Consider the following 14,064-nt stretch of genomic DNA (forward strand, 5'->3'; position numbering starts at 1 on the left):
GTGTTTCAGGTTCACTGTACAGCTGCAGTTTTTAGAACCACTATGATTTTGTATTTACAATAAACTACAAAAGAAGGTCTGGCACAGTAGTGAGTGCTGCTCTATAAGAAACAGGATCTTGGCCCAGACACAGTTCCTGCTTCCTGGGAATGCAATTCCTAGTTACAGCATAGCAACACCACAGAGGGGATCAGTCTGTATCTTCCAGCTAGAATGGTATTGCTGGCATGGCATACATTTAAGGGCCCTTTTACTAAGCTGCAGTAAAGAAATAACCTTAGCATGCCCTTTTGTAGGTTTTTGCCATGCGCATAATCCATTTTTTCTGTGCCAGTGACATTTATTCTTTGCAATATATGGCTATGCGCCAATGTTAGCTTTTACTGTGTATCCTCTTTCAAAAAAAATTACTGCCGGAGCACTTACAGTAAGAGCCTCCCATATTAATGTAGATGCATCATGGGGAGTGTGTGGCACAGTGGTTAAAGCTACAGCCTCAGCACCCTGAGGTTGTGGGTTCAAACCCACGCTGCTCCTTGTGACCCTGGGCAAGTCACTTAATCCCCCCATTGCCCCAGATGTATTAGATAGATTGTGAGCCCATCAGGACAGACAGGGAAAAATGCTTGAGTACCTGAATAAATTAATGTAAACCGTAATGGTATAGAAAATTGAATAAATAAATAAACTGGCTTGTGCAGGAACACCCTCTCCATTTCTGACATGGCCCCCTAAAAAAATTAAGGAAAATTTGTGCATGACAAAATCGACAAAATTAATATGAAACACTTCAACACATCCTGCATTTCATTAGGCTATTTTTACTGTTCGACATGTGTTGGTACCTAGCACAGTTTAATAAAAGGGCCCCTAAAAGAGGTGGGTAAAAATAACAGCAAAACCAGTTATTTTGCTATAGCTCCAGTAGGGAGCTAGTTGGGAATGTGCAAGAAACCCAGAGAAATAGGAGGAAACCATTGGCCCCCTGCCAAAAATTAGAATTTCCTCTGCCTGTAATTTGACTGCTATAAGGAGGTCGACAGCAACTCCAGTAGCTGGAACCTAATGACAGTGCCAGGCAGAAATATCAAAGGAAAACAAATATTGTTGGGCACACTGGATGGATCACACTGTTATAGTCATAAAATATTCTAGTGAAAAGGCTTGTTAGTGGATAATTACTGTGAAGATGATGTTGTTTTTTAGATTAAGACATTATACATTTCTTTTTTAGCAACGTCATGAATACTTTAATGTCCCCGTGTACTAGATGACTGTACACATGATGCATGCAGATTTTGAGAGGCGATAGAGACCTGATTTACTCATGGCAGAGCATGGTCCTGGACTTGCTGAAAACCGCTATCTTGGGCAGAATAGAATCTGCCACAGCCATTGTCTTCACTGATCTTCTGTGCTTAGTGTGGTCTGGGGGGGGGGAGTCATTTTAGTAATATCTTCTATTTGGTTTAGTGTGTTCTTGTTTGCATCATATGTAGTTTTGTTCAACCTGTTCTTTCCTAGTTAACTAATTTAAATCTATACTTAAGTGAAGACATAATAATTTATTGAAACTTTGTATCAGTTGCCTTGGAACAAAATTATAGCAGTAATTCTTGGGTTTTGTTAATGTAAAACAGTATTTACAAATGTATATTTACACAAGTTTGTATGTGATCAGATAATTTTGCTCATGCCATTTCAAAATTTATATGTAACATGAGAATTCATCAGTTGATACTACTAAAGTTTGTTTTCAAGGGTTATGCTTAGCTATTGGTTACAATTTGTGACGATCAGTGAGTATACCGTATATATTCAAATATAAACCGGGATTTTTGGGCCCAAAATTGGGGTTCTGGTTTATATTTGGGCCTGCGCCCTCCTTCCAGAATTATTGCAGGCTGCCGCCAGGCTTTGCACCCTATCTTCCCTCCATGCCCTGTCCTCCTTCCTCTGCCGATCTCTGGTGGTCCAGAGGTGCAGTGGGTCGGAGCGAGTTTTCTGCGGGAGCCAGTCAAGAAGCTGCTCAGCGCCGAACAGGCGTGCCAAAGCATGCTCATTGCCGCTCAGCGGCAGAGGAAACTGGATCTCACAGCAACCACCACTCACCAGGTTAGCAGCGGGGCAGGAGTGCTGAAAGCTCGCTCCTGTCCACTACACATCTGGGCCACCAGGGATCGACAGAAGAGGTAGGAGGACAGGGTAGGGTGCAGAGCCTGAGAGGAAGGGGGGTTAGGTGCAGAGTCTGACAGGGATGGGGAGGAAGGGAAGGGGGCTGGGTGCAGTACCTGGCAGGGAGAGGGCAGTGCACTTGAATATTAAGCTGCCCTACTTATATTCGAGTCAACCATTTTTCCTCCTTTTGGGGGGGAAAATGGGGGGTCTCAACTTATATTTGAGTATATACGGTAAATGAAGACATTTCAGTGAGTGAAATTTTATTTTCTATGTATACTGTATATTGAGGGGTTTTATCCAGTTTTCTTTGTTCCTGGTGGGGTTGGTTTGTTGGGAGAGGGACCAGTGTGAGCTAAGATGTAATTCTCTGCACTACAGTCAAATGTTTCCACTGGTGAGTGTCATAAATGACGTAGGAATTCTGAGGGATAAGTGGCGAGGGAAAAGGCTATGATTGTAGACAGTATTTCTACAGCTGTTGATATCTTGTCAGATAGGAAATTAGTTTGAGTTTTGCTTTAATAAATCTTAATGAGGAGTTACTCAATGCCCCTGTATCCATTTCACCTTTCTGTATGAAAGTGAAAATTTTCAAAACTCTCTTGTAAACACAGCTTCTGCAGTATTTTTGAAAACTGCAACATAATCTGTAATATCTACTCCTGATAAACACAGGGCTTCTTCATTTGGAACAGTAAGGGGATAGTTACTAAGGTTAGATAAAAGCTGAGTTTCTGTCACACATTTTGAAAGCTACCATGAGAGTGACTAACCTGCAAGTTAAGTCACTCCTGTGGTATATGTATAATACTGCTTGAGATTAACTTTGCAAGCTGCATTGCTAGACCATTGGGCCATACAGTTGCAACCTGATGCTCCTGAACCCTTTTAAAAGGGGCTAGCCAAAGAGGCATTGAGTTCTCCCCCCAACCTAATTTGAAATATTTCTGGATCAAATAGGGTCAGGAGCAAGTCCAAATTGCAACAGCCTTTGTTGGTGCTGGGTTCAAAATGGTGATATGTGGCAACTGTTACCAGTAGTCGTGTTACTGCTGCTGGGGGGGGTTTGCATTTTGTGACAGAACCTTCCTTAGAGGGGGAGGGAGAATTTAATGCCTCTTTTCCACTTTTAGGAAGTGCCCAGGAGCATCATGATCTTACAATGAAAAATAATGCCAGCTTTTGTTGGTATGTTCCTATGAATAATGTAGCCTTAGGGGCTGATTCCACAAATGGAAGTCCCACTGCCATCTGGCAGCAAATCAGGATGCACATTTTTAGAAAAAAGCTCCCCAAGGCAGAACACCTACACTGTAGGTGTTTGTCGCAGGTCTTGGGAATTGCATAGGGACACCTAAGCTTACCAAAGGCTGGATGTGGTTTCTCTCGGAAGTGGCCTTGGTCGAGTTTAAGCGGCAAGAGTCATCACCCTAGAGCAGCAACAAATGCCTGAAATGTAGACTTGCAAAATGCTGGCCTACATTTCAAACCTTTAAAACTAGATGCTGCCGGCTGAGCTGATCCAGGCAAAGGAATCCCCAATCAGTTAAGCTGGCAGGACTCCCTGAAAACGCAGCTTCGGAGAGTCCTGCTGGCTCAGCTGATTGGGAGGAAAATACCCCCTGCTGCGATCAACTGAGCTGGCTTCAGCAGAGGTTCCCCCCCCCTCCCCCCGACACCCATCCTCGAAATCAGCAGGAGGAATGCCCACTCCCTCCTGCCACTGACCCTGCATCCTGAAGTGCTGACACCCCTATCATGCATCGGCAGGAGGGATGCCCATTTTCTCCTGCCGCTGAATCCCCCCAAAGCGCCGACACTTCCCCCCCAAGCAAAGAATGGTAGGAGGGATGCCCACTCTCTCCTGCCACCAGCCCTCCCGAACTCCCCAATCAGGGCTTTAGTCCCCCTCCCCGGTGAATTCCAGGATGCACTGAGAATGGGAAGGCCGCTATTTTGGAAGAGGCAGGCCTGCCAGAGGGAGGAAGTAGGCATCCCTCCAGCTGACCTTATTTCAGAAAGATACGGGGGTGTCAGGTAATTGATTCGATGAGTGTCAGTGTTGGGGAGGGTCGGTGGCAGGAGGGTATGAGCTGTGATCAGCTGATGGCAAGGGATCCTTTGGCAAAGATAGGTGGCTGAGTCGCCTATCTTTTTGATCAGGCTAAGGCGCGATTCTCTAACTGATACTGGTGATATGGGCACTGGTTAGAGCAGTGTTCTTCAACCTTTATACACCTATGGACTGGCAGAAATAAAATAATTATTTTGTGGACCGGCATCGGTCTGTGGACCAGCAGTTGAAGAACACTGGGCTAAGTTGTGGGTCAGACCCTGCCCATCTCTACCCAATCTCCACCTCAAACCCCGCCCCCATAATAGTACTAATTGAAACACTATATTTTCCATTCATTTTTCATAGATACACACAATATAATCTTATTAACAACATAATGGTTAACCATAAAATTAAACTACACAAAGCATACTGACAGCAGATGTAAATTCTCAAACATGACATAATTCAATCACTAAATTCAAAAATAAAATCATTCCCCCCCTACCTTTGTTGTCTCCCTCCCTCCATGCTATGCCTTACCTTCTGGCCTGCCTGGCCATTTTATGCCACCCCCGGTATTATCTTCAGGCCAGCTCCCTGTTCCTCACTGATGCAGTGCACAAAGCTGTGGGCAGCAGCTCCTTGCGCGTCCCGTGCCTCATCTGGAAACCTTCCCTCTGACGTTACAACATCAGAGAGAAGGCATCCGGTTCAGGTGCAGGATGCGCGTAGGAGCCACTGCCCGTGGCTTTGTGCACTGAATCAGTGAGGAAGAGGGAGCTGGCTCGAAGATAACACCGCATCAATCGTACTGTGGACCGGCAGTTGAAGAACACTGTTTTGGGCCTGATGCACAAGCCATCCCTGTGGACCGGCAGGAAATTTCTGTGGACCGGCACAGGTCCATGGACTGGTGGTTGAAGAACACTGGGTTAGAGAATCAGGGGGTTAGACACCTGTCAGGGCAGATGTGATTCTGTTTAGGACACCTGTATAGGATTCTCAACCGCTTCTTAGGCAGCCACTGAGACTGGCGTCCCATACAGAATCAGCCCCGTAGTATTTACTACAAGCCTCAGTCTAGGTACCCCCAATGCTGTGTGCTTAGCATAAATTCTATAACTGCATCTTGGTGCCAAGATTCTATTTTAGAATATAAGTGTAAGGTCTGCATTGATGTGCTCGTGTAGGTATGTTTGCTTACAGCACATCAGTGGCAAGCGCATGTTAGCACTCCAATGGCGCTCATAGTCTATAAATGCCTGCGAGATATTCCTATGGTGTGCCCATGTCTATGTCCCTTTGTAGTTAGTCATTATGGCACTTAGGCACTACCTTATAGAATACTGCCTAGTGCATATAGCTGTCTGTCAATTTGATAGTGCCTCAGATGTATGCTTCCACAATGGCAAACCACCCCACTTCAGAGGGTCTGATATTGGAAGGAGGACTAAAGGGTCTCCAAACCAACTTGATTCAACACTGGTTGTATACTTCCAAAACTCAATGGATAATGTCAATCTTTGACCCTTATTATCGCCTCCTCGTTAATGTATTGTTTTTCACTTACTGTTGCTTCCTAGTTATGTAAACCATTTCAAATAAAACATTACAACAGAAAGTGTTTTCACTTATCTTTTAATGTGTAGAATCACAAGTAACAGTAAGTGAAAAACAATACATTAAGGAGGAGGCAATAATAAGGGTCAAAGATTGACATCATTATCCATTGAGTTTTGGAAGTATACAACCAGTGTTGAATCAAGTTGGTTTGGAGACCCTTTAGTCCTCCTTCCGCTATCAGACCCTCTGAAGTGGGGTGGTTTGCTGTTGTGGATGTTTCCAGTTTATCTCACTTCACCATCTTCTGTACCTTGTTAGTGCCTCAGAGGTATGCACCACTTATACACGTCAAAGTGCCAATTTATAGAATGACCCCTACATAGCAAATATGTATTCATTTTATATGGATAACTAAAATTCAAATACATTAAATACTGGTTTATTTATAGTACAAATACCTTTTTTGTTATTGGAAATATTAAAATCTGAATATGTTGTGATAGTACAGTGCAATGTTGACGTTATAATATGACTACCCACTTCATATGCCATCCACATGGTGAAGTCCTGCTTAACGACCAGATACTTGATTGCATGTGATGTTACAAAATACAGTGATACCTTGGAATCTGAACTTAATCCATTCCAGAACCCTGTTCGAGTTCCAAATCGTTCAAGTTCCAAGACAATTTTTCCCATTCAATATAATACATAGAAACTTGATTAATCCGTTCCTGGGCTGCACAAACTTGAATTTTAACAGGGCAGAGTGTGCTTAGAGGTTGCAATTGTCTTTATCTATTGCTGAATGTTTTATTGATATGATGTTTGTCTATTGTTTGTTCATATCCATGCAACTAAAGGGCGATCAGTAACCAATATGTTAACCGCATAGTTTTATGCAGTATATAAATTTTTAAATAAATAAAAATGAAGAAGTGGTAAAAGTCCTGAACCAAATATGGAAAACTGTTTAAAACCAAAAACTGCCCCATTTTAGCATTATTGTAAGTGGAAAAACTGATAATCATTATCTGTAAATGTCACTTGTCTTTATAACTCAATTGTTTTACTTGATAAATCAAGACTTAGGTACTCCTAAAACCTACTAATTTGAGTAATGTAACAGTTGCTCATCTCCTGCTTACCTCTTTTTGTCCCAGGAAGTTTTTCTGCTCCTTTTTGGGTCTTCTATTACGACGTATGGGTGACCTGAACGCTGGGGAAACATACACACAAACACACACAACGTGCAGGGTGTTAGGATTCCGGGGCAAAATTTGCTCAAAATTTTTGTTCAGATTCCAGGTTGTTCGAGTACTGGGGCATTGGTAGGAGTTGTCTGATGACTTGAGTCAAGTGATGAGCAGCCTTCTCTAGAAAGTGCTTGCACAGGTGCTGGCTTGCGTACACTGGAAACCTAAATAATGCTTGCATGATTATTCAACTTAATAGTAAATCATTTTTCCTATTTTACAGTCTCTTCTGGTATACTTACTGATTTTTGACTTGCATCTCCCTAATTAAAAGTAATACCAGATAGACCAAAATGACTTATCCAGTCTACCCAGTTTAAATTTATCTACTTTTAGTAGGGGCATATATATATATATATATATATATATATACATCTGTACCAAAGAGAGAATTCTATGTATGATCTAAGAAATTTGAACATTATGTGAAAGCACTGTAAGCAATCTAACTATGAAATTAGAGAAGTCCTCTCTTCATGCTTCAGTCTCAAGTAAGAATGATAATACTGCTATTGTTTTGTGGAGTAAGACAGAATTAACTCTTCAGTCCAAGTCAATTTATATATTTGAAAAGAGAACCAGCCAGCTCTTTGCTGTGTAGACAATTGTTCTAACAAGGGACGTGATTGACAAAAAAATGTAGCCAGATAAATAATGCTTACTTATTCTAAATAATTTTACAGAATTGAAGATTCATTTTTTGTAGAGCGAGATTGTGCTCAGTTCCTGAAGTAATTAAGAGCTTTTTCTTAAAATACCCTTTCTAGTGCAATAGGTGGGTCATTCTGGACAGTAGAATATTCTCCCCATGAGCAGTGCAGAAGGAATCCATTCCAGGTTTTCAACTCTTACGCCTCCTCCAGAGGGCTCTGCTGCCCTCTTCAGTTTTTCCTTCGGCACACGAGCCAGAAGGTGTCTTTCTGATCTGCTCTGTATATTTCTTTATTATTTAAAAAATGTTTTACAGTTTTTGTAGCTATCTGTGCACCAGCTCTCCCCAGACTTGGGTCTGCAGCTGGCAGGTTAATCCCTTGTGGACCTGTTTGGCCAGCATGCAGAGAACTTTGTGGAGCTAAGGGTCCGTTGCCCTAGTGGTTTAGCTCATCGACTGAATTGCAAGAGCTTGAGCACAGGCTGTTAGGCATCCCCAAGTGGTTCAGTGGGGCTCTTCAGGGTGCTGGCTGTGATTTTATCTCCCCCCTTTCACGTGCGTAGTCTTGCAGGGGTTGAGGATCAGTCTGACTTTGGTCCAAATGGCAGCCCAAAGATCTCAGAGTTTGGAGGACTGGCTTATTGAGACAGGGATTCTTCTCCAAGATCCAGCTGCTTCCTTGAGCTGAGGCAGACTGTAGCACCTTCAGAGCACAACACAGTGAGTAAGGCTATGGGCAAAATCGGAGCGGGGGAGTCTGAAAAACTATTTATCCCAGGACAAGCAGGCAGCCTATTCTCACATGTAGGTGACGTCATTCACAGAGCTCGGATGCAGACAGCCTCGCAAGCAGACTTGCTTGAATAAACTCAGAAGTTTTGAGTCTGCCGCACTGCGCATGCGCGAGTGCCCTCCCGCCCAGCACAGGACATGTCTCCTCAGTTCCCAGTTTTCCGCGGAGCCAAGAAGTCCATTTTTGACGCTCTGCACTGAACTTAGTTCGCTTCATGCCTTCTCTCACCGCAGCTCGTGTTCTATTTTATTATTACCGTGTTGCTGTGCTTTTCTTTCGGTCATTGTAAAAAAAATTATTTTTAAAAAGTTGAATTTTTTTCATCGAGTGATGGGCGGGGCCTTTTGCACGCCCTCAGCCTGCGGGCTTCGACTTTGCGGCAGCTATCTTTCCTTCTATGTCCCAGCCGGTCACGGGCTTCAAGAAGTGTAGCCACTGCCAGCATGCGATCTCCCTCACTGACCCACACTGCTGGTGTCTTCAGTGTCTGGGGCCTGATCATTGCCCAGTCGTGCGTTCGCTGTGCTACCCTTCAACCTCGAGCCCTCAAAAGTTGTCGAGTTCAAGGGAGAAGATTTTTGGTATAGAAACCCCTGCTGTACCCTCGACCTCGACATCTGATTCAATCAGGCCTGCTACGGGGTGTCCTCCTGCCTCCACGACTTTGACCTCGACTCTCATCAGACCTTCCTTGTTTGAAATGTCCTTGACCTCGAGTAAATCTGCCAAATCTTCTCCTGAGCTTCCCTCAGGTCAGATACCTCAGCAGACAGTTCCAGCGGTGGTCCTCAAGCTACCTAAACATCATTCCTCCAAGTCAAAGCGTTCTTCCTCTTCATCTTCGGAGCCTTTAGCCTCAGCAAGTGGTCCAGTTTCAGACTCGGATCCACAATTGCAGGCTACCATCCAGACCATTTTAGAGCGAGAATTTGTTCAGTTACTGACCAAATATAGTCCTGCCTCGACTCTGCTTCCTGCAGTCCAGCCTGGGCACTCAGCAGTCTCACAGGAGGTCGAGTCCTTGCCTGTTCCTCGAGCTGAATCTACACACTATGCAAGGAGTCCAGTCTTTGCGAGTGTCTGGTCTGGAATCTTCACACTCTATGCAAGGAGTCCAGTCTTTACGAGTGTCTCATCTAGAAACCTCACACTCCATACAAGGAGCCGAGTCTTTGGGAGTGCTTCGAGATACCTCGATCCAGACCACAGAATCTATGGGGCTTCGATCTACAGCTTCCAGCCCTTTATCCTCACATAAGGCATTGCCCGTTTTGAGGCATAGAGCGAAGTCTCCTCAACCTCGCACGAGACCTGCTTCCAGGCAGCACTCTCATCGCCGGTTGAGGCCCTTATCGAGGCACAGGTCCTCTTCCATAGAGAAGCTTTCCTCGTCCAGGCCTTCCAGCTCTTCGAGGCCTCCAACTCCTCGATCCAGGACACCAATAGCAGAACCTGAGGGCTCCTCTTCTCGCAGTGCCTCGTCCCAGTCTGCTTATTCGCTGGGATATCAATACACCAGAGAGGCCTCGCCTTTGTTTTTCACTCAAGGCACCTCGAGGTCATCTAGTCCCTCTCGAGGCCATCCTCTTGCAAATCAATTGTCCTTTTCCTCCTTCCTCCGTCAAATGGCTGAGGACCTGGATCTTTAATTGGACTCTGGTTCTAAGTACTCTAAGGAGTATTTAGAGGAAATGAGTTTGCCTCAACCTCCTGCGGAGTCTCTCAAACTTCCTCTTAACAGGCTTCTTTCTCAAACTTTCCAACAAAACCTGGATACTCCTTATGCCATCCCTGCTGTTCCAGGCAAGTTGGAATCGAGGTATAGAACTGTACATTGCAAGGGCTTTGAGAACTCTCAACTATCTCATCAGTCTCTTCTTGTGGAATCTTCCTTAAAGTGGAGTCATCCTTCCAGGGTTTATGCTACCGTATCTCCTGGCAGAGAGGGCAGGACCATGGACAAATTTGGCCGTCGTCTTTATCAAAATTCGATGATGGCCTCCAGGGTTTTAAATTATAATTTTATCTTTACTACTTATTTCAAGAATTTTATTGATATCCTCCCTGGCTTTTCTAAATATCTTGGTCAACACAGTCTTTTAGAGTTCCAGCAAGTCATTGCTAGTTTAGCACAACTCCAATTACACCTTCTTCAGTCATCTTATGATGCCTTTGAACTTTCCTCGAGGGTCACTGCTTTCTCAATAGCGATGCGCCGCCTTTCCTGGCTTCGCACCATTGATATGGATCCCAACATTCAGGATCATCTAGCCAGTATTCCTTGTGAGGGCAATGACCTCTTTGATGAATCGATAGAGGTCACCACCGAGATGTTGTCTGAGCATGAGAAATCTTTTGCTTCCATCGTCAGACCAAAGCCTAAGTCAGCTCATTCCAAACCTTCTTGACCTCTTCCATTCTATCAGAGGCGTTATCCTCCGAGGGCAGCTCATTACACTCGAGCACCTACCAAGAAACCGCAGCAACAGCAGAAGCAACAAACCTCAGCCTTCTGCTTCACCAAAGGCTTCTCAGCCTTTTTGACTGTCTCAAACAGAGCATTACCTCCAAGGTTCTGCCTCTGTCCTCTCCTCTTCCCATCGGAGGTCATCTCCATCATTTTTACCATCGATGGGAGTCCATTACATCCGACCTCTGGGTGCTGTCAATAATCAGGTTCGGGGATGTCTAATTTCCATACTTCCAGGTACTTTCAATAGTACTTAAGAGAGGATCTCTGAAATGAGGCTCATCAGGGATAAGGACAGAGAATCCAAGCCAAGCCTTCAGTTCTCATTCCACGGCAACATCAAGAAGGCGCAATGACGCCAGGGATGAAATCTTCCCCCTGAAGATAGGAGGAAGGCTTTTGGCATATGCAGAGGTCTGAGAGTAGATCTCGTCAGACCATAGGGTGCTGGAGATCATTCAGGGAGAGTACAAGCTCAAGTTTACCCATCTCCTAACAAACTGGCTTGTGGTGAGGTGCCCAGAAAGTCATGCAGAGTCTTAGCAACAGTTCAGGGACTTGTAGAAATTCAGGCCATAGAGCCAGTGTTGCCAAAAGAATCGGGCTTTGTCAGATAGTCCATATACTTCTTATTCCCCCAAGAAAGGCTCAGACGATTGGAGAAGCATTCTGGATCTCACACACATCAACAAGGCCCTGAAGGTTCCACACTTTCACATTTGCATATCAGGCTGCTAGTTGGAATTCGGAACTTCATATTTTGTTTGCTGCTTCAATTTCATATATGCATTTCCAAAAACTATTAGACATATCTTTTTGTAAAATTCTTAGAAAAGTAAAAACATAAGAATAGCCTTACTGGGTCAGACCAATGGTCCATCAAGCCCAGTAGCCGATTCTCACAGTGGCCAATCCAGGTCACTAGTACCTGGCTAAAACCCAAGCAGTAGCAACAGTCCATGCTACCAATACAGGGCAAGCAGTGGAAGATGATATTTCTCTTGTATATCACTGTGATGTACAGTCTCTTGATGATGTAAACCATATCAATCTGGAAGATATTGGGTCTAGAAATGTATTTTAATGTAATGGAAATCATGCGGTCATCGTACTGGTAGCTCCAGGGGAATTTCTAGCTTCTCTAAACTTGACGGAAGCTTACCTGCACATTCCCGTATTTCCAGAATGCAGGAGATTCCATATGCTGGAGAGACATTATCAATTCTCAGTTCTCTCCTTTGGGTTGGCAACAGAACCCCGTATGATCACCAAGGTGATGGTGGTGGTGACGCACATCTCCACAGGGCAGGATTGCAAGTGCATCCATTTCTGCATGACTGGTTGGTTAGAGCTCTATCATTATCGGAAAGGGAGCAAACAGTGGCTCAGTTGGTCCCAAGTCCTCAGAGCTTGTTCTGGATAATGAATTTTCGAGAGAGCCAACTGGTTCTTTCCCAATCCCTGGAATACCTGGGGGTACTATTGAACACAGCAGAGAGACTGGTCTCTGGTCTCCATGAGACTCAGACAATTGGACATACATTAAGGATTCCCTTTATCCCCTTTGTTTTCTTCCATTCCTTTTCTTTTTGATCTCATGCAATGTATCCTACTCACTCCCCTTATGTAGCATGTATTGTCTTTGTACTCTGTTTTTCCATTTTATATTTTATAATCTTTAATTGTAAACTGCTTTGCATTCAAAAGTGGTATATCAAGACTAATTAAACTTGAAACTTAATATGATGGCTAAGCCAGTTCCTTCTGCATGGTACTATCGCCAAGTACTAGGCTCCATAGCAACCTCTATAGAGGTGGTCCCTTGGGCAAAAGTTCATATGTATCCTTTACAGAATGCACTTCTGATTCGATGGTCCCCCACAGAAGGACTCCAGAATCCCACTGCAGTATGAGTTGGTGGCTCTGTCCAAAGTCAGTATTACGGGGCATGCCCCTTAGAATAACTTTGTGGGTGATGCTCACAGTGGATTCCACCTTGTTCAGCTGGGGAGGCCATTTCAATGGATGCGTAATCCAGGGGCAGTGGTCAGTCTCCCAGAGAGTGGTCCATCAACAGACCAGAGCATCAGGCCAGTCGATTGGTGTTATAGAAGTTGGAGAAGAGTCTAGAAGCCAGGCAGTACGATTCTTCTTAGACAGTGCTAAAGCAATAACATATGTCAATCACTAAGGAGGCACCAAGATCGCACAGCTGAGCCTTAAAGCCCACTTATTGTTATGGTGAATACATAGTCGATCTCTGCAGCGCATGTAGTGGGAGTTGAAATGTCCAGTCTGATTACCTCAGTGGCAGACCTTAGACCCGGGTGAATGGGTGTTATCTGAGCAGTGTTTCACCCCATCATTCTTCGATGGGGTTGGGCAACTTTCAATCTGATGGCTAGAGAGAAACAAAGAGGTGGACCATTTCTCCAATTGAAGATCTGAGCCTGGAAATGAAGGTCTGGACACTCTAGTCCAGCCATGACCAAAAAGTTGGCTCTTGTACATGTTTCCTCTATGGCCCATGATAGGGTGAATACAGCATAGCAAACCACCCAGGGAGAGTGGTCCTCGTAGCATCAGATTGGCCATGCAAGATATGGTAGGAAGACCTAATGCGTCTTCAGAGGGACAAGGGTCTCAGACTGCAGGAACAGCCTGATCTTCTATCTCGGGGGTCATAGAGGATCCAGATTACTTTAGGCTTATGGCATGGCTCTTGAGCACAAGGCATTAGAGCACAAAGGATACGCAGAGGTAGTCAATGCTTTCTTCAGAGCCAAGAAGCATATTACGGTCTGTGTTTATGCTAAGGCATGGGAGACGTTTCAGCACTGGTATACAAAAGAGAAGGTGGAGCTACTTAGTGCTCTGATTGTGGTGGTGCTAGTTTTCCTCCAGTCAGGTCTTGACAAAGGCCTTGCAGTGGCGTCACTCAGGGTCCAAGTAGCGGGATTCTCGTACTTCAGAGCCCATGGATGCAAAGCTCACCTGGTTTCTCATCTAGACATAGCCAGATTCCTAGAGGGGGCACTAAGGCTCAGACCACCAATAAAATCACTGTTTCCATCATGGAACCTTAACAAG

The 14,064-nt window shown here is 44.4% G+C and overlaps 1 protein-coding gene across 5 annotated transcripts in view; it reads left to right on the forward strand.

Moving 5' to 3' along the window:
* Nucleotides 1-14,064, forward strand: part of AP1S2 (adaptor related protein complex 1 subunit sigma 2) — a 109,044-nt gene that overhangs the window by 69,477 nt on the left and 25,503 nt on the right. The window contains exon 6 of one of the 5 annotated variants that reach the window (XM_033948572.1): nucleotides 1,235-2,259. The exons of 3 other annotated variants lie outside the window; for them this stretch is intronic. Coding sequence is in view for 1 of the 2 variants with exons in the window: in XM_033948574.1 (XP_033804465.1) it covers nucleotides 1,235-1,270 (36 nt within the window). In the remaining variant the exon portion in view is untranslated. Of the gene's footprint in view, nucleotides 1-1,234; nucleotides 2,260-14,064 lie in introns of those variants that run through there. One more of the 5 variants, XM_033948574.1, reaches the window with a different exon arrangement.

The sequence above is a fragment of the Geotrypetes seraphini genome, chromosome 6, assembly GCF_902459505.1.
Source record: "Geotrypetes seraphini chromosome 6, aGeoSer1.1, whole genome shotgun sequence".
Classification (NCBI taxonomy): domain Eukaryota; kingdom Metazoa; phylum Chordata; class Amphibia; order Gymnophiona; family Dermophiidae; genus Geotrypetes; species Geotrypetes seraphini.